This window comes from Leuciscus leuciscus (assembly GCF_965113295.1).
Source record: "Leuciscus leuciscus genome assembly, chromosome: 22".
Classification (NCBI taxonomy): domain Eukaryota; kingdom Metazoa; phylum Chordata; class Actinopteri; order Cypriniformes; family Leuciscidae; genus Leuciscus; species Leuciscus leuciscus.
The window spans coordinates 6,458,575-6,479,602 of NC_138746.1; the positions used below are offsets into that span (position 1 = coordinate 6,458,575).

A 21,028-nucleotide genomic window follows, 5' to 3' on the forward strand; every position below is an offset into this window, starting at 1 on the left:
TCAAAGAATAGTACAACGGCGAGCGCGTCGAGTATAAACGCCTCGTCCGTTTGGGGGAGGTGCGCGCGCAGTCTGCGGAGACTCGCGCCCACTCGCAAAGGAGACAGCCGCGCCTCTGCTTCCGCGGGCGTGTTTTTCCATATTCGAAATTCACATTCGAATATTAATTTTCACGTTCGAATTTCTGTTTTTTAAAACTATTCGAATATATATTCGAATTTAGAATATTCGTTGACAGCCCTAATCAGAATAGGCAATTTAAGTGACTTTGAACGTGGCATGGTTGTTGGTGCCAGATAGGCTGGTGTGAGTATTTCAGAAACTGCTGATCTACTGGTCCGAAGAAGAGAAAATACCCAGTGAGCAGCAGTTATGTGGGTTAAAATGGCTTCTTGATGCAAGAGTTCAGAAGAGAATGGCCAGACTGGTTCAGCTGACAGTAACTCAAATACAACCGAGGTCTGCAGAAGAACATCTCTGAACGCTCAACACATCAAACCTTGATACAGAAGCAGAAAACACACTTGTGCCACTCCTGTCAGATAAGAAACAGTTCACACAGGCTCACCAAAATAGGACAATAGAAGATTGGAAAAACGTAGCCTGATCTGATGAGTCTCGATTTCTGCTGCAACTTTCAGATGGTAGGGTCAGAATTTGGCATACATATGAAAGCATGGACCCATCCTGCCTTGTATCAGCGGTCCAGGCTGCTGCTGGTGTAATGGTGTGGAGGATATTTGCAACACTTTTGGACCAATTGAGCATCGTTTAAACATCAAAGCCAAAGAGTATTGTTGCTGAACATGTCCATCTCTTTATGAGCACAGTGTGTACCCAATCTTCTGATGGCTACTTCCAGCAGGATAACGCTACATGTCACAAAGCTCAAATTCATCTCAATCTGGTTTCTTGAAATAACATGAGTTCACTATTCTCAAATGGCCACAGTCACCAGATCTCAGTCCAAGAGCACCTTTGTGATGTGGTGGAACGGAAGATTCGATTGATGTATCTGCAGCTGACAAATCTGCAGCAACTGTGTGATGCTATCATGTCAATATGGACTAAAATCTCTGAGGAATGTGTCCAGCACGTTGTTTAATCTATGCCACGAATAATTAAGGCAGTTCTGAAGGCAAAGGGTGTCCATTTCGGTACAAGCAAAGTGTCCGGTAAGGGTATAATTAACTGTTGTATTAGACTACAGTGGGGGCGTACTTTACTGTAGTGAACATGTCATCTTTGCTCTGTGTCTCCCTCCTGTGGTGGTCCTGATAGTCTCCGGTGCTCTGAGAGGATATTTCATGTGTCGTGTGAGTTTATGAATTTTAAGTTTACACAAGCACTGGCTTACATGTGTTTTTTCATCTTCTCTTTTAAAATTATGGTAGTAATTTGAATACTGCAATACTATTGTATTATTGTGATAAATATTAAAACTTCATCACTCGAAAGCTTAACCACACGGTCTCTGCATTATTGTATTGTATTTATTTGGAGTCTATTTAATTAGACAATGGGAACCATTAGGCTACGTGGATGCATTACAATAATCTAATTTGGTGGGACAATGTGCTTAATTTAAATTTATTAATTTATTTCTTTTTATTTTGCGATGATATTTGACTTGGTCAGATTTTTTGTGTGATTCACGGAATGTAGAAATATTCAACTATTATGTTATACCAGTCTCTCTTATGTTAGAAAAAAATGAAGCTTCTCTTAAAAGCACATGCCACAGAATCTGCGCAGGTCTGAGCACCTGCATGTGGAAGACCAGCATAAAAAGCACAAAACCGTGTGTGTACTACATCTTAAGTGATCCATCTGCGCAACCTTTACGAACACTGATTACTTTGAGTGCTACTTAGAAACACATTGGTGAAGTCTCTCTTGCTTGTGCTTGCAGATTTTTACCAGTAGATGACAGTGTTGTTTTTCTCATTAGTGAAATATCTAGACTCTGATCCAAAGAATGAAATACACTAATTTAGACAAACCACAATAAGTACAACAGAAAATAAATTATTTACATCTGTACATAAAATATTGTTAGTGTAATAAAGTTATAATTTAAAGAAAGGACGTTTCCATCAAAATGTATAAATGACATATTAGGTCTTAAAAAAATGAAGTTTAAATGTCACAAATAGACAGATTTAAGGCATCAGTGATTTATCTATATAATGAGATATCACTGCAATAACCTTTCATTTTGTAAAATGAGATTTTACAAGATTCTTGTCCACCTGAACAAGTCAGTAGGTTGCAGAATGCTCCATAAAGCACATCGAGGTAATACTGAGACTTCTCCAGTCCAGACACTGTCCACCATCACTTTATATTAGATCTTATAAAGGCAAACTGGTCAGTGAAGCGGTCTGAAAATAGTTAGTTGAGAGCACAGCGATGCTCTGCAGAACAGGCTCATAGAAACAGCTTGATTTCAGAAGTCTTTATCCCAGCCAGAGACTTCATCTGGAGGCTCTTCAAGCTCAGGGGGAAACATGTCGAAATGGCTGTGATCCAGAGGTCCTTTTAGCTGGAAAATACCAGAAGTTTAGGATAACTGGCTTTCATTTCTCAAGACATATGTAAAAACATTGGCTGCATCCTAAATTGCAAATCTCCCTGCTATATAGGAGGCAAAATAATTATGTGACAGAAGTAGTGTGTCCGAATTCTCAGTACTTATAAAAGATAAGGCAAAAAGTGCCTGGATGACCTACTACTTCCGGCGAGATTCTGAAGTGTGCAGTCAATGGACACTTTACTATCCCACGAGGCCATAGGAGAGGATTTATGAATGTCAGGGAAGCGACACAACTGACATGATAATGACAACATGGCGAATACAGTACGTCCGGATTACATTCATACTACACGCATTCATACTGTATATAACTTACTTTTTAGAGTTTGCAAAGTAATTACTTATTCAAAATAAGCACCTACTCAAGAGAGTATGCGATTTGGGATACAGCCGAAAATCTGTTGGAGCAATGCTTCACCTCTCTCCTCAGAGGAGACATCAGCTTCCGCCGTCTGAGTCCCTCCCAGTTGAAGCCTTGAAACCACCTGTGAGAAAACAGTGGAACAAACTAAACCTCCACAGTAACAGCATTTGCACACATCTTCAGCCTCATCTATCACTTTCCGTGTAGTGAGAACATTTTTCAAGGGAACATATTGTACATTATTATTTTTCTTTCCCCTGTTGTCCACTATTATTGTTAGAAAATGTTTTACTGCTTCAAAATTTATTTAATTTTGATGCCCATTTCCACACTCTCACTAACCTTTAGAATTTAACAGGCCATGTGCACTTTTATTTTTGCTATGGTTCCTTTAAGATGCATTCGTATTAAGTGCTCTCTTCACACGCTCTCTTTTTCAATAGTTTTAAACTGCCCCATAACAGCCTCTTTGCATGTTTGCAGTTTAATGGTCTTTTTTGCACGGGGGAGGATGTTTTGAGTTCTGAAAGTTACTGTATATTTTCATAGACAAACATTTTGATTCCTCATAATATGACTATAAAATTCTGAAGATACACTACCGTTCAAAAGTTTGGGGTCGGTAATATTTTTTTAGGTTTTTGAAAGAAGCTCACCAAGACTGAATTAATTTGATTAAAAATACCGATACTGTAAATACATCAGTATTTTACTATATTTTAAAATGTAATTTAGTCCTGTGATGGCAAAGCTGAATTTTCAGCATCATTACTCCAGTCTTCAGAGTCACATGATCCTTCACAAATCATTCTAATATGCTGATCTGCTGCTCAAGAAACATTTCTTATTATCAATGTTGAAAACAGTATATTAAGACATTATAAATGTCTTCACTTTTGACCAGTTTAACGTGTCCTTGCAGGGTTTTTATTTGTAAAAATGATCTGACTTTTGAACGGTTTTATATCTCAGATCTCACTCGTCTGACGACACATTGTTACCTGCACATGCATATTCATGCCTGTATCAAGAGCATGCGCCTTCATTTGCATAATGCTCTGAACATAATTTAGAGACATAATAGAAATGATGTTGAGCTCTTTGTGTATGTTACCTGAATCACCCCTGCGTGATAAGAATACTCAAGCATAATGAATATAAAAACAACAGTTTTTCAGTACAAACACACAGAGTTAGTAACATAATAGGTGTGGTGAGTCCCATTTGATTGTTATTGGTCCAGTGAGCATCATCAGTGCACATGCATTTTAGGCTCTATCGCTTGTGTGACTATTAAAGGACAGTGCTTCACCTTGCTGTCTGCGGCTTCACTGCTCTGTGGAAGATGACAACAGCTGTGCGTCTCATTTTGGTCACTAATTGCTCCCCCTGTGAATGCACTGAGGCTAATTTGACAGGCTAGCTCAGCTACCCATTGTGCTGTGACATACAAAAGAGCGAACAGACCAGCAGCAAAACAGACTCAACAATGCACAACCCGTAATCAGACACATGGATCAGTGGTTCAGTCTACTCCCGGGTGTGTCTAATGTTCTTTAATGCTGAAAAATGAAACACTTACATGAGAATATGAGAGTGTAAGGCCTGCAGTGTACAGTGAGACAAATAAAGTTAATATTAACAAAAATGTATGGCCAGGATTGGTGGATTCATAACATTGGCTACAGAGACGGAGTTATGACACTAAACCTAATGAAATCAATATTAAGAAACATTCTTAAGTAAGAATAAATAGTAATAAAAAAGTACACTTAATTGTATTTAATCTTCACTTGTAGTGTCCTTTAACCAAGGACAGCACACCTAACCTGTTTAACTATATTTTTCACATGATTATATGATTAAGTGAACTTGTGAATTGACCTACTTGTGTTTCTTGATGTCGATGATGCCATTCTTTTTATTCCCAAGCCGTTCTGCTGGATTGAGTCTGGAGACAGTGAGGAAGATGAGTGAGTTTCTGACTGTTCTCATACAGGCCAAGCAAGAGAAAAAGTCACAACAATAAACATACTGTATATACCATACATTGACAGGGACACATTGATACTGACACATGCATGATACATGCAGAATCTTATTTCATCAAGTGCAACATATTTTTTGATCCTGATACAAACCTTCTAATCAACCAATCAGATTTGAGAAACAAGTTTACAGTTTGTCAAGTTTAGGGTAAGTATTAAATCTAGTAAGCTCCCTACATAGGCAGCATAAAAAGGCCTCAATAGCACACTCCAGTCAAGAAGACTATGTTATGCCCAATTTTATGGCAGCACCGCACATATGCTTCAAGTTAGCAATCTACTGTGACAAGCTCAGAAAGAATTGATTAAAATTGGTGGACAAAGATAGCCTGGTTAAAACCAGACCATTCTCAGTAGTAACTGAGTTATGGTCTGGCAAAGCTTCATTAATAACTCATTTCCAAAGGGGCGTCACCAACGGACGTCGCTCAAATGCCTCTGGGCGCAATTGGATAGACCTAAAACCAATCAGAGCGATCGTCATTGTGTAAAGCCCGCCTCAACGTTTCTGATTGGTGCCTCGATTTGGACGGATTAGAAATCGGCTTAAATGTGCTCTTTTATGACCATATTTCTTCTTAACACACTTAAGTACACTTTTAAAGAGTGCACTTTGTAAAAATGGCATATTAAATGTTTTACTTTACATTTTAAATCATATTTTTATAATAATTTGTTGTGCTTTAAAGAAGTACACTTATTTTGATGTGTTGACTAACATACAAAAGCACATGTAAAGTACTTCATTATAATATTTGATATTACATTTAAAGTTAATATAATATTAAATGTAATCTTGCAACTTTATCATTATATTTAAATACATGACAACATGTTTCAAAAGAAATGCACAGTAATGTACATACTTGCATAATACATAATACTACATAATAGAAACATAATAGAAACATACTTGCAAAGTCTCCGTATGAGATCCTCTGGACGCTTGCTGATCCTCTTGGGAATGTCTACCTTCTCTATCCCATGAAGAACCATAGTGTAGATCCGGATCGGATCAGAGCCTGTGAATGGAGGGCTGACAGTCGTTTGGGAGATGTTATATTTCAAACATAATCAAAGGTCATTTATCATAATTTAAGCCACTTAGACATCTCAAATTAAACCATAAGGCAGACAATGCCTAAAATGTATTTCACTTTGTGAATTTGAAGAAAACAATACATGATTAATGTCACAAAAATGCATAACGCAACTGTGCACAAGAATGTAAATAAATGAGCTCAGCTAACAGTATGCATCAGTAAGCTTTGAGAAGATGTAAACTTCATGTGGCATTACATCATAACGATTTCATCCAGCTGGTTAATCACACTGCAACTGCATATATTACATAGTCCCATCCCCAATACTCTGTTGTCATGGTGATGCTGACTGAAGCTTGAGGCAATAGAGTACACAGTGAAAGCCATGACGGCTAATTTCGCTGTAGAGGACCATTTGCTCTGGTCAAGAGAGCCCTGCCCTTTATAAAACGGATGTTGAACATGGTGCAGAGAGTATTGGCAGAGGCACAGGGAAGGCCGTGCCAATTCAGCTACCGAACCGATTCTCTGAAGGTCTGGGAAATCTGTGCTCTTTAAAGGTGAAATGTGCAATTTTCTGCGCCACTAGTGGCACCAAATGGAAATGCGAAACTGATTATTTCTACCAAACACTTTCCATTGTTTGTCCGTCCCAGTATTGGTTGAACCAGAAGTTGCTTTAAAAGTTTTCATTTTTTTCAATATTTCCATTTTTGGGAAGTCAGCCTACAAACTCAGTCCTGTGGAAGCATTTGGTGGATGAAACACATGATATGAAACACACATGATTACCTGCCCATTAGGAGCTCAAAGATGAGGATGCCCATGGACCAGCAGTCAGCTCCAAAGTCATGACCCTTATTCATGATGACCTCAGGAGCCACATACTCAGGAGTGCCACAGAACGTCCAAGTCTTCTTACCTAGTCCGATCTTTTTGGCAAAGCCAAAGTCAGTCTGAAAAAAAAAAAAAAACAGCATAGATAATAAGGATGCTCAGATGTCTGAGACATCGCTACATATTGCAGACTCCCATACAGAGTGAGGTACAAAAGTCTGAGACCACTAGTGAAAATTATTTTATTATAAATAATCACAAATGATATTATCATTTCTGCGTGAAAAGTTTAATTGAAAATATACTTAAAAAAAAAGAAGTAAAACCTGATGATATTGTTCTCCAGAATTATTTGAGAATGATCCAAAGAGCATCTTGTTTTTCAATAGAAGTTAAAACATCTTACCGTCTGTAGTCACATGATCAGTTAAAAATTAGTTAAGAGCAGCGACAAAGCAACTTGAAGGCAAGCCTGCAAGGTTAGCAAAAAACAGAGGCCGTTTAAAAAAAAAATTGGATGTCAATGAAGGAGTGATGTGATGTCACCACGCTAAATATAAACTGATTTTGTGAGAAAACGGCTTATTTTATGAATCGATAGCCCATCGGCTAATCTTCAACATGCTTGCTCTTAAACGTTCGTTTTGGATTAATTAATTTTTAGAGTTTACACTGAAAAAAAAGCTGTTTTATATGAGGTCACAGACAATTGCGCGACAGGTATGATTCAGTTTACACACTTCTCATATATTGTTATGGTATCCGCAAACAGTGACTGACTGAAGCACAACTCTGAACGAAATTCAATGACGTCAATGGTGCAATGTGATTGGTTATCAAGGCACACGTGATCCAAGTTAGCCGTTATGCTTTCTCCAACGGTAGAGCCACGGACCCTCGTATATCCCGATAATAAGACCATCACTGGCTTCGAGGCCTTGAAATAGTAAAAAATCTGAAATAATTCTTATTCATGTTACATAATTATTATTATTTTTTGTTTTATTACCACATTAAAACATTTTTTAATGTGGCCTCAGACTTTTGGACCTTTCACCATGGTATTTAGGGATGTATGTAAAATGACCATTTTGACATAGCCTTCCCCGTCCAGAAGAAGATTCTCTGGCTTCAGGTCTCGGTACACGATGCCTCTGCCGTGCAGGTAATCAAAAGCTTCCAGCACACATCCAGTACAGAAACGGGCAGTGTGCTCGTCAAAGCAACTCCTAAATGAAATCAAAACATCATGACGTCCTAAATTAAGAGACTTACGTATTCTACATCTATTAGCAGCTATGAATCAATTAGCGATAAGTCAGTAATAACCGTGTATGTGATAAAAATACATGTTTATCAAAGATGGTGGGCTGTGATATGCAATATGCACAGTGTCAAAACAACCTACACTCACATGTCCCTTAGCACACTCCACAGCTCTCCTCCCAAGCAAACCTCAAGCAGCATGTAAACACACTTATCATCCCGGAATGTCCGGAACAACCTGAAACACACAAGGGCAGCCTGACACACTCGATTAGTGTCTCTTTAGCATTTCTTACTGCTAGCTTTCATAGAGAACTAGACTTGCATGTAAAGCTGTGCTAGCTTTTCGTCTACAAATGCCAGAGAGGCAATAAAATGAGCTAGAGCACACACTCAGACAGGGATATAAGCATGGTTTGAGATTCCCTGAGGAGTTTCCTAGAAACATGCAAAGTAGAAGCCCCTTTTCTGACACAGATGAAAAGCACAATGGCACTGACACCACTGTGACAGATATAAGACAAATGTCTAGTGTGTCAGTATGACTCTGTCTGCTCCACCACATTGTTTGAAGGAAAGGAGCAGGTTACTGAGCTCTGAGACCACTGTGGCCTCCAGTCACTTTGGAAAAAAGTGTCTGCTAAACGACAAATTTCAGGTTTAATGTGTAGATTTAAATAGTTAGATTGAATGCAGATTTAATGCATTAAGCACACTCAGCAGTTCCAATCATGTGAAAAAAAAAAGATGAAGAAAAGGACAAATCTTTTGGTTTAAAACACATGTGCCAAGTTTGTAGAAATGTACCAGTTGACGTATTGAAAGCTTTTATACCATTTTCAACAAGTTTATTTTAATGGCTCTAAAAATGTCATGTGGCGTGGGGGGGTTAAAAACCTCAGATTTGGCAAACAAATTAAATATATATACACAGCGGGGGAAATAAGTATTGAACACGTCATCATTTTTCTCAGTAAATATATTTCCAAAGGTGCTATTGACATGAAATGTTCACCAGATGTTGGTAACAACCCAAGTAAGCCATACATACAAAGAAACAAACAAAAATAAGTTCAGAAATTAAGTTATGTGTAATAATGTGAAATGACACAGGGAAAAAGTATTGAACACATGAAGAAAGGGAGGCGCAAAAAGGCATGGAAAGCCAAGACAACTGCTGAAAACTTACAGTAATTAAAAAGCAATCCAGTCCCCTGTCAGTGGAAATTAATAACAGCTGGTTCAATCCCAAATGATGGCCTACAAAAAGGTCTCATTGCCAAGGTGTCACACAAGACACATCCCATGATGGGTAAAAGCAAAGAGCTGTCTCAAGACCTTCGCAACCTAATTGTTGCAAAACATAATGATGGCATTGGTTATAGGCGCCATTCTAAGCTTCTGAATGGTCCAGTGAGCACTTTTGGGGCCATAATACGGAAGTGGAAAGACAATAATTTCACCATAAATTTGCCTTGACCAGTGCTCCTCGCAAGATTTCTGATAGAGGAGTGAAAAGAATAATCAGAAGAGTTGTCCAAGAGCCAACACCAAGTTGTATGGTGTTTTTAGGGTAATGTGCACTGCCATTTCTCCTCCAAATATGGTGTGTATTATGGCATCCAAACAGTTCAATTTTGCTCTCATGTGACCACACTATATTCTCCCAGTATTTCACTGGCTTTTCCAAATGTTGTGCAGCAAACTTTAAATGAGCTTCAACATGCTTTTTTTTTCAGTAATGGAGTCTTGCGTGGTGAGCGTGCATACAGGCCATGGCGGTGGAGTGCATTACTTACTGTTTTCTTTGAGACAACAGTACCTGCTGTCTGCAGGTCTTTTTGAAGCTCTCCACAAGTGATCCTTGGCTCTTGGACCACTCTTCTGATTATTCTTTTCACTCCTCTATCAGAAATCTTGCGAGGAGCACTGGTCAAGGCAAATTTATGGTGAAATTATTGTCTTTCCACTTCCGTATTATGGCCCCAAAAGTGCTCACTGGACCATTCAGAAGCTTAGAATGGCGCCTATAACCAATGCCATCATTATGTTTTGCAACAATTAGGTTGCGAAGGTCTTGAGACAGCTCTTTGCTTTTACCCATCATGAGATGTGTCTTGTGTGACACCTTGGCAATGAGACCTTTTTGTAGGCCATCATTTGGGACTGAACCAGCTGTTATTAATTTCCACTGACAGGGGGCTGGATTGCTTTTTAATTACTGTAAGTTTTCAGCAGTTGTCTTGGCTTTCCATGCCTTTTTGCGCCTCCCTTTCTTCATGTGTTCAATACTTTTTCCCTGTGTCATTTCACATTATTACACATAACTTAATTTCTGAACTTATTTTTGTTTGTTTCTTTGTATGTATGGCTTACTTGAGTTGTTACCAACATCTGGTGAAAATTTCATGTCAATAGCACCTTTGGAAATATATTTACTGAGATAAATGATGACGTGTTCAATACTTATTTCCCCCGCTGTATATATATATATACAACTTGAACAATACTGCTTAATTACTTTTAGGAATAATAATCAATAATATGAAATCAATAGTAATCAATGAATAATAATAAATTAAAATGCCAAACTACTTAATAAGGTTTTATTTAAAAAAGAATATCATCCTTTTAATTAGACACTTTAGAATTTATATATATATATATATATATATATATATATATATATTTAAAAAACATATTCAGAAATTCTATTTGTTCATAGAGTGTTTATGTCATTGTATGTATGATGAACTACATGTTTTATGTATTTTTGAGTAAATTAATAAATCCAGATAAAAAGAAATTAGCATCATGTCATTGACCCCTGTATGAACACATAATCAAAGTCAAGACCATTTTCTGTTTGGCCATTTTCTATGTACAGCTATGATCTCCGTAAATAGTGTCTGTAGCCCTAGTGACAGTGACATAAGTAAATATCAAAGTTGCCAGCTTCCAAAACACCGGAAAGTCTTATCATAATTGACACAACATTATCTAATAAACAAGTCTAATCGAAGGGCAAGTTCATCCATCAGACCTTAATTAACAAACAGCAAACAACAGTCTGTTTACCTACGTTTCTCCCACCGGTCTTGCGGTCTAGCAGCAAGCCATTCATTCAGTCCATTATATTGATTTAACTAATTCATTAATTAATTTAGTGGCCTTCAGGGGGAACTTAAGTCTTGTTCTTGAGCCCAATCTGTTTACAGATACGTTCATCACTCTTGAGGATTATATGAATATAAATTGTACTATTATTCCTGTGTGTTTACACTTCTCCAATAACAATATGTCAGTATGCGGCAGGAAAGATATGCTCATTAGACTGACCTGACAATAAAGTTAGAACGGGTCTGTTGGAGGATGTCCTTTTCTGAATAGATGTGCTCCTGCTGCCTGGTGTCCACAATGTGCTTTTTCTTAATACACTTTAAAGCAAACGCAGTATCTTCTGAATCTTTAAGCTTGACCTAAGACACAAAATACATGTAATAAACAATATAAAACACTTTTTTTTTTTTTTTTTTACATGCCATTGGTGCAAAACTTTTTACTAGACATATTCACACATCAGAGTTATATGTATTCTGTATAAATGAAATCTAACCAGCTCCACTCGTCCAAAGCCTCCCATCCCTAGTGTGGCCACTACTTGAAGTTCTTTCATGAACGAGTAACTGGACAAACCAGCAGCCTTCTCCTTCAGCCTCCTGAACTCTGCAGCCTCTGGAGAGCGTTCGTAAAGAGGCGACTGAGGCCTGCATGTGGGGAAATGATTGTGACTGTCACATACAGGAATAGAGTAGGCCTACAGTAGTTAGCTGTTTCTGTTTCCATTAGGTGTGTTCTTACATGGCATTCCTCATCTCATCACTCAGAGAAAGCTGCTCCACATACTCCCTCAGATAGGCTTGCAGTTCCTCATAGGTTCCCACCATCTGATTGAAGTTACTGTTTAAAAATCCGGAGACAGTGATAGTAACTGTTTTAGTCATAGGTAGAATAATAGTATGCTGTAAAATTTTATTTTTCAAAGTTGTAAATAAAACAAAGATTACAGTTTAATTCAATGTTTTTTTTGTTTTGTTTTTTATTTTCATTTCTTTGTAATTATTTGTAAAATTTACTTTCAATTCCTGAGGGAAAATTGTTTCAAACAAAGTAAATCCTATACCCATTTATTTTGACTGTATGTTGTTAGTAGGGATGTAGCAGTAGTCTATATTAAAATAAAAAGGTTAATCAGTGATTCTTAATAATTAAGACTAATTTAAAAGCTGCAAAAAAGCTATAAAATTATAATTTAAAAGTTATACCAGACAACCACCAATTTATTAGTGACATGTATCCAATAGAGTAATAACAAAGACAATTTCATCTTTTTTATTTTTATCATTCTATTATTATTATCCTTTTATTATTATGTATTTATTATTTTTTTATTTGTTCTTTTATTTTATTACTGTAAAATAAACAGTTTTCTTTGATAATTATTTGAAAAATCTGAAACAAGATATACCTAATCAAGAAATACCTGAAGGCTACATGACACGGCATTAATATTAGATTTTTTTAAATAACACAGGATGTTTAATAACATTTTTATTTATTTTTCTCTGTGGTATCAAAATTGGTATTGACAACTTACGATATGTGTGATATTCAAATTATGATATGGTGATAACCCTACTTGTTAGTGTGGAAGAATCATCACTTACTCTCTATCCACCACCAAACACTGTGTGTCATTTTCCTTTGCAATGATATTAGCCGAGCGGACATCCTCACTGAAATGGAATTATAAGACATATGTAATGATGTTGTGCCAGTTTGGATAATATATATATATATATATATATATATATATATATATATATATATATATATATATATATATATATATATATATACATACATACATATATATATATACATACATATATATATATGAACAGTGACTGAAAGCATCCAGAAAAACATTTTCTTGTTCCATATTGAGAGCATTTCATCTCAGCTTCAAATTAATCTAAATCATTATTACAAATTAGTGAATATGAAAAGTGGCTCTCCTGTGTCTAAGTGGCCTATGTGAGCATCTCTGTGGTTGTTTCAGTACTGAGTGTGCTCTTCAACAATGGTACATTGAGAATGAACATCTTTTCAGATGACTGACATTCCACCTCCCACATCCACTCCTACAGAATCTGTTTCTTACAGCTCTTAGCGAACAATCTGTGGACATTGTAGAGATATGTAATAAGTCTTTTTCCTGGCCTACAGGAAGTCCACAGTCACAAAGGAGTCATTGTTGGTTGTGTTCAATATTGTTAAAAACATTTCAAAATGATACCCTCTCCAAACCTTATGAGAGCCTTTTCCCCAAAGTAATCACCCACTCCAAGAGTCTTAATCTCCTGTGGTTCTGAAAAGCCCTCTGTAGTCTGTGTTACTGACACCTGGAAAAGAACACACAAAAACATCTTACTGTACATTTTACTTCTTGTTTGTATGAATAAGAAAATTCACCGCCATCACAATTGGAATTACTGTCCTACATCTGAAATCTCCTTACTGTCATATTACGCAGTGATATTCAGAAGATGCATGATGCAGACTATCAATTAAAGATACTTTTAATAAATACATACATTAGTTGAATACCACATACCACAGTTGAATACACTAAGGACAATACCACTACCAACCTTAACATTAGATGTGAACCAGCAAAGAACTGAACTGAACCAGCGGTTTAAATAAACAAGACACAGTTGACAATAATGAGTAACTATATAAACAAACAGGGAGTAATTGAGGTCATGAAAAACGCTAAAAATTATATAGAAGAAACCAAGACACATGAAAAGAAACACAATAAAACTACACAGAACCCTGACAGAAGGTTGACAGAACTCAGGGAGAGGGTTTAGGAGGAAGACGAGGGGCGGGCGGAGGACAGGAAACAGGAGGAGCTGATCGATGGGAACACCATGGCGGAGTTGACGGAGGGAGGAGTCAAGGCAGAGCTGTGCTGGGTTTCATGGACAGAGCCTTGGGCATACCCCAGCATAACTGAAGGGCCGACGGACCCGATCGCAGGGCTGGAAGGCGGCTTATGGTACCAAGGCAACAATGGGGGCTTGGCAGAACGGGGAGAGACCCGAAAGAGAGAGGACCAAAGCTGAATCAGAAGGAAGGAGGAACCCGCTGAAGCCGATGGGCTGACAGGCCGAGGTGGAGTCATGGGCCTGGAGGCCTGAGGTGAAGCCAGGGGAACCTTATTGAAGAGCTTGGCAGACGGAGAGGAGACCTGAGGCAGAGCCAGGGAGTAGGTGGGATTCTGTGGTGGGGGCGGAGCCAAGGAACTGTGCGAAACCAGTGGAGCAAGTGAGTCCTGGGTACTGGATGGAGCCAGCAATGGTGATGGGGACATCGGAGTGGGAAGGTGCGAAGAGAGAATAGGATAATCTAGAGAAGTCTCTGGGAAAAGTTCAGGGGTGGGGACAAGGGTGGGAGATGGCTCCATGATAAGGTGGATGAACCAGCACACTTCTACCGGATCAGGAAAGAACTGACCCTACGGCATGGCTCCAGGAGGGACCTGGTAGTGGGCTCCAGTCTCAGAATGGAGGAGGCTTCCGGCTCTAGCTCCAGGACAGACCCATTCGCTGGCAAGTGTCACATATGGTCCGTGGCGTGTGTTGGCTCGGGCTCAATCTTCATGGTGGGCTCGGGCGTCGAACTCAGTTCCATAGCGGAAGATCTCTCATGCCATCTGCGACACTCCGGGCTGGGATCACTAGTCCTGTCTGGAGCGGCCAGTAAGATTGCTGCTATCGATGGAACAGCAGCAGAGTTTCACCGCGTTTCATTTCAGAGTTAGAGTTTCATCGTCCCAGTGTGACTCATTGTATAGATCCACGAAGCCCGCAACATATTCCTCCAGCGTAAGGAATTCTGGAGATAAGAGTCCTTCTTCATTATGGTTTATCTGACGCATACACAGTGGTATTAAGCAGAAGCCTGGCACAGACTATCGATCAAAGAAACTTTCAATAAACACAGAGATTATCAAATACACAGAGAACAATACTACTAAACAAACTTAACATCAGATGTGAACTGACAAAGAACTGAACAGAACCAGGGGTATAAATACACAAAAACAAACAAGGAAACTAAACAAGACACAGGTGACAATAATCAGTGACTAAGGAGGTCCCGAAGAATGCCAAAATAAAAGGATATACAATAAACTAAGACACATGAACAGAAAACACAATGAAACTACACAGAACTCTGACACCTATGATCATATAGAGAAGCCAGACTTCTCTAAAATATATGGATTGACAGCTCAATGTCCAATGAAAAAACCTCTTATCCCATGCAAGTAACAGTCATACTCATACAGGTTACTAGTGAAATATGGCTTCTGGGTGGGACTCAAAATAATTAATCTCCAGTCTCTTATTCAATTAACCTCAATCTTTGCTCCATTACAATCAATGGTACAGGTATCTGCCATAGACTCCCATTTAAGCACTAGTTAATTGGGGCTTCTATGGGCCGTGTGTCTGCTGACTCCTATAGGCATATTCATGTTGGCAAAGCAGATAGATTGCACAATGCTACAATATTGAAATAAAATAATATTTAATGGATTATATATAAATTAATACTTAATGCAATAATGCATACCTCTCCTTTAGCAATGATAAAGAAAGTGTTTCCTTCCTCGCCCTCACGAATAATGTACTCTCCTTTGTCAAAATAATCCTAAAAAAGATTGAAACATGAATATGATTTTGTTTAATTTAATTTCAGAAATAAATATGCATTACCAACGAATGACAATGCTATAGACAGTCATAGCAGAACTTACAACTTCTAGACAGTCAATTATTTTGGCAAGTTTCTCCTCTGGTAGATCCTTCAACAAAGACACACTAAAAAAAAAGTAACAATATGTTTAATCAGCATTAAAGGTAAACAGCATACAATCGAATTCGTAAAAATTATGTCAAAAGGTGCACAAAAAATAACGACAGAAATTCTTCATTATAACACATTCAACCCTTGCGCCAACCAACATTATTTTAACAGTTACATTTTTACATCAGTTTATGATGCACTGATACGCATTTGTGACTACTGTAGGTCTACAATACGCATTTAAATAAGCGCTGAATGTGTGTTGAAACAGCCACGCAGAGAAGTGTGTGTTTGTTAGTGTGTGTGAAGTTGACAACTGATAAATATGCACAAATGTTAGTGGCATGAATGTACCTGCGCAGGAAGCTGAAGTATTCCTCATGTCTGGCCTGAGTGGATCTCATCATGATAGTCTGGAACGTCTGCCGGTCCAGAGCCCAGATGTGGGACTGAGTCACAGCTAATGAAATGCAATCACCATCAGTTCCACTTCACAAATCTATAACTATGACACAAATCCAATGTTTGCAATAAAAGTGGGTCAACAATAATAGAAAAAAGGTCATGTTTGATATAACCCAATTTTTTTGCAGACTGCATCCAAATGTAATGCTTTGGACTTGTATTAAGTAAAAAGTAAATGTTTTATGAAAAAATAAAATAAATGAGGATTTAATTATTACATTGACATTGCAATTTTTATTAACTTTTCAACCAGTATCACTGCAGCATTGCAATACACTCAAACAGTCTACAAGGCACATATGCTAAAAGATCAAAATATGAACTGTATTATGAACTGCGCTCACATTTAGCCAGATTTATTAGTATTCTTAAAAGGATTGATAAAAGCACAAAAGAAGATATTTTGAAGAAAGCTTCAATTGTTTTTGTCCATAGACTTTGTGGTCTAAACAACACTAGACCACATTGACTTTCATTGTAAAAAAAATAAAAAAATGTTGATGATAATAAAAGATGACAGAATTTTTACTTAATGATCCTTAAAGGAATAGTTCAGTCCACAATTTAAAAAAAAATTATACTTTTTTACTCATACAATTGTTTTTTAGTATCTTGCTGTAAACTATTAAACAAAAATACACCAAAACAGGAACACACACACACCTTTGACTGTGGCTGTTCTTTTACAGTTATAGAGAATGGCCAACTCTCCGAAGGCTGTCCCAGGACGCATCTGACCCAGGAGCTTTCCATTTTGAATGACCTCTAATAAACCCTCTAAACACAGATAATCAAATCAGAGAAAAAAAAAGAGTACAGTGAAATATTTTGATTTCAAAAATACGAAAAGTATGAAAAGCAGGCAACAAAAACATCTGGAGTTTACCAGCAAGCACATAGAGGTAGTTCCCCGGCTCTCCTTCCTGAATAACCAGCTGCTCAGCGGGGAAGATCTTCTCATACATGCAGTCCACCATCTCTCGAGTGTGCTGAGGCTCCAGCTTCTTCAGAAAGTCATTGTTCATGATGGCTTCATTGATCAGTTTCTTAGTGCTACAGGAAAAGAAGCAATGCTGTATTGTATATTGTATTGTAAAAAATCTGTATTGTCTAAAGTGCTACGATACATGCTTTACATTTCAAGTGTTCTCAACTTTTGTGTGAGGAACAAACTAAACTGAAATCAACTTAAGTAAAAAATTCAAATCTGGTGCAAGAATGTCTAAATATTATATGGCAGCATATGTTTAATTTCGAACGAAAATACATGATGAGGCGGAGGGGAAGATGATCAGAGAGAAATTATGAAATTATTATTACTTATTATAAGAACAATTCCTATTCTTATTAATTCTTACTCAGTTTTGTTCTGTTCCTCACACAAAGCCATCACATGACTCGGAATGCAGTACATAAATCTAAAATATGGGCAAGTTTTTATACTTATTGGTGTTTTTTGCCAGTATACGAGTTTGGAATTATATGTTTAATGTATAAATGTGTAAATAGACTTAATTTGAGGAATTTTACTTCTTGGATAAATTTACTTCCTGTGGCATAACAAAGCATACATTTTTCATTCCTTCTTTTGCAGGGCTGAAAAATCTTGACTTGGGGACACGTCCACATTTTACATGTCAGTTTCAGATGCTTTTTTTGTCTTCAGTACTATACTATGGCTGATTCTCATTATCACATCTGAAACTCTCTACTGTCCTCAAATGGATCTTATGAATGAATTAGTGCTGGAGATTTGTAGACTGCCATCAAGAGCGTGTTTAATTAAAACAGTAATGATTCCTGTCCATGCATACAAATAGCCCACGGTTTGTGTTCTCTTTAGCCACTCCATCCCCTTCAGAGTGTGTTATGGAAATCAAGGCTTTCAAGCCCGCTCGGGGGTTGGAGACACTACAAAGGCTTGGCTAAACCTTACTCCTATCTCCACCTTTCCAGGGGAGTCAGTATTCCAGTGACTCCATAATGAAACAAACAATCCAGTGGTGCAGTCAGTTTCCGCACACTCACCTGGAGTCTTTGCGGATGTGAGGTCTCTCAGTGGAGATGTGATGGACCCTGTGGTCATGACAGAAGTTTCTCGATGTAGGTTCGGCTGAAACGCCCTCCTTAGCTTTAAGGCGTCGATGCACCTCCACAGCCACTCTGTGAAAGCGTGTGGAGCCCTGGTTGATCACACTCAGGAGTCTGCGGCTGTGCCTCAGTGGTGCCGGCGGGGAGCGCCCGAGGCTGTTATACCCGATGGCATCCTGGAGCTTATCGATCTGGGAAACTTTTGCCTCTAGTTCCCTTTGGAGGCTCTGTAACCGCTTCTCCTGCGCACGGAACTCCTGGTCCCTCCGTGCCAACTCTTCCTCCAGATGGGCGATCCTCATCTTCAGGGGCTCCACAGATTCCCATATAGGGGCTTCTTTTATACCGGAGGACAGGCAGGTCTCCTCTAGTCGAGGAGCTTTGATCGAACCGTTCCCCATGATCAGAGAGTGACTAGGAACCATAGAGAGGCCTTTGGGCTTTTAAATGTGTTCACTGGTTGGCCACTGCAATCAGAAGACAAAATACAGATTTTCTGGTTATCTAGACAGGGCATGTCAATTTAATATACACTACTTAAGTCTCATGCTTCTAAATTATATTTAATAAAATTATTTAAAAAAAAGGAAACATTTATAAATACTAGGCTATATTATGTTTCCTGGTTACACTTTACTTGGTAACGCTTTATTTTAGTGCCCTTGTTACACATTACATGTAGTTACTGTAGAAATAACTATAAATTATGCATAATTACATGCGGCTAACCCTAACCCTATAGTAAGTACATGTGGTTAATTGTTATTACACAGTACTTAAATGCATAATTAGACGGTAACACTGACACCTCAAAATAAAAGTGTGTAACACTTTATTTTACAGTGTTATTGTTACATATTTTGCATGTAGTTACTATAGTAATAACTATAAATTGTGCATAATTACATGCAACTAACCCTAAACCAAACCAAACCTAATCCGGTTACACTTTATTTGAAGGTGTCATTGTTACAGTGTAATTGTATATTTAAGTACTGAGTAATATTATTTAACAACATGTACTTACTATAGGGTTAGAGTAGGATTAGGGTTTGGTTGAGGGGTAGTTGCATGTAATTATGCCTTATTTACTGTTATTACTATGGTAAGTACATGTAAAATATGTAACAAGGACACTGTAAAATAAAGTGTTACCCCTAATCCTAACCCTATTGTAGTTACATGTAGTTACTCAATATTACTTAATACTTAAATGTATAATTACAGTGTAACAAAGACACCTTAAAATAAAGTGTAACCATAAATTGTAACCCTTTATTTTACAGTACATGTACTTGCCTAAGAAAGTACTGGGTAATATAGCCTAAGTTTAAGGGTACAGGTTCAGGGTTAGTGCCTAGTTATAACCCAGTTATTGTAATTGTAATAATAAGTACATAGTATGTACATGCGGAACATGACTGTAAAATAAAGTGCTACCAGTTTCCTTAAAACAAATTATTTGATCAAATATTATTTAGAAGCATGAGACTGAATGTTTTTTTCTACATTTTGTGTAAATACTACACGAAAAACAACTATTAACACTGTAATTTTACACTGCTATTGTCCAGGGGAAAATATAGCCTACGTAATATCGTAAATAATAAATTGTGTAAATATATAACATTTAAAACACATGACAATAATGATGTGACATTAATGAAAAAAAGACCAATAACAACATTACTGACTATGAATGGAGGATAATTCTTTGAACTGAGCAGCTGAATATGTTCATTCGAAATTGAATTAATCAAGACTACACCTGGCATTAGCGAGAGATTTGATTTAAGATGAAGGAACAATTAGACTGTCATTTAAGACCATGAACTTGAAAGACCTTAACAAACGAACAAATTGAATAAAATATGACATACAGTTTCTGCAAATTTGATATTAAACGAAATTAAACGCAGCGGACAGGCAAATGTTGAATTACTACTTACCACCTGTCAGGGTGTAATAGAGTTTCCACAGCTGTTTATTTGTGGATAATTGAGAAACGCTGCTTGTCCTCATATGAGCGATCGGTCTGAGTCTGAGTCGCGCGCTGACAGGATGCAGCAGCAACAGGACTGTCTTCACGAGACTGAGCGCTGATGCGGAACTGTGGATTCTACTGACATCTAGCGGTGGCAGTGTAGCATTACACACGACACGGGAAACGTTTCATTGTAGCTTTCAGCTATTGTCATAAGAGATTATGTTCTCGCGCAATTTTTTATGAATACATCTTTAGAATTTTCTTTTTTTTGGAACATTATTTTCTTCATGACAAATTTTGTCTTTGGATTTCTTTTTTTAATGTTTCTTATTGTGTCAAAAGCATGCCTTAAAGGAATAATTCACCCAAAAATGAAAATAGTACTGT

At 37.6% G+C, this 21,028-nt stretch overlaps 1 protein-coding gene across 1 annotated transcript; it reads right to left on the reverse strand.

The window, feature by feature from the left end:
• Positions 1-1,543: 1,543 nt before the first annotated feature.
• prkg2l (protein kinase cGMP-dependent 2, like) lies at positions 1,544-20,697 on the reverse strand. Its single transcript, XM_082153527.1, has 19 exons — positions 20,604-20,697; positions 18,592-19,121; positions 17,450-17,616; positions 17,227-17,340; positions 16,453-16,558; positions 16,049-16,112; positions 15,865-15,942; positions 13,525-13,619; positions 12,882-12,950; positions 12,016-12,114; positions 11,771-11,921; positions 11,494-11,633; positions 8,303-8,392; positions 7,976-8,117; positions 6,844-7,007; positions 5,922-6,044; positions 4,849-4,911; positions 3,015-3,081; positions 1,544-2,545 (listed from the first exon to the last, which is right to left on the reverse strand). The coding sequence occupies exons 2-19, from the start codon at positions 19,077-19,079 to the stop codon at positions 2,450-2,452; spliced, it is 2,316 nt and encodes a 771-aa protein (XP_082009653.1). The 5' UTR covers positions 19,080-19,121; positions 20,604-20,697; the 3' UTR covers positions 1,544-2,449.
• Between the last annotated feature and the right edge of the window lie 331 nt (positions 20,698-21,028).

Bases quoted from the DNA above. Each gene is read 5' to 3' on its own strand.
- prkg2l (XM_082153527.1), bottom strand. From the start codon at position 19,079: ATGGTTCCTAGTCACTCTCTGATCATGGGGAACGGTTCGATCAAAGCT. The intron at 15,943-16,048 runs GTAAGTTCTGCT...AATCTTTTTTAG, and splicing joins TAATTGACTGTCTAGAAGTT to GATTATTTTGACAAAGGAGA. The intron at 4,912-5,921 runs GTATGTTTCTAT...CACTGTCTCCAG, and splicing joins CTCATACGGAGACTTTGCAA to ACTCAATCCAGCAGAACGGC.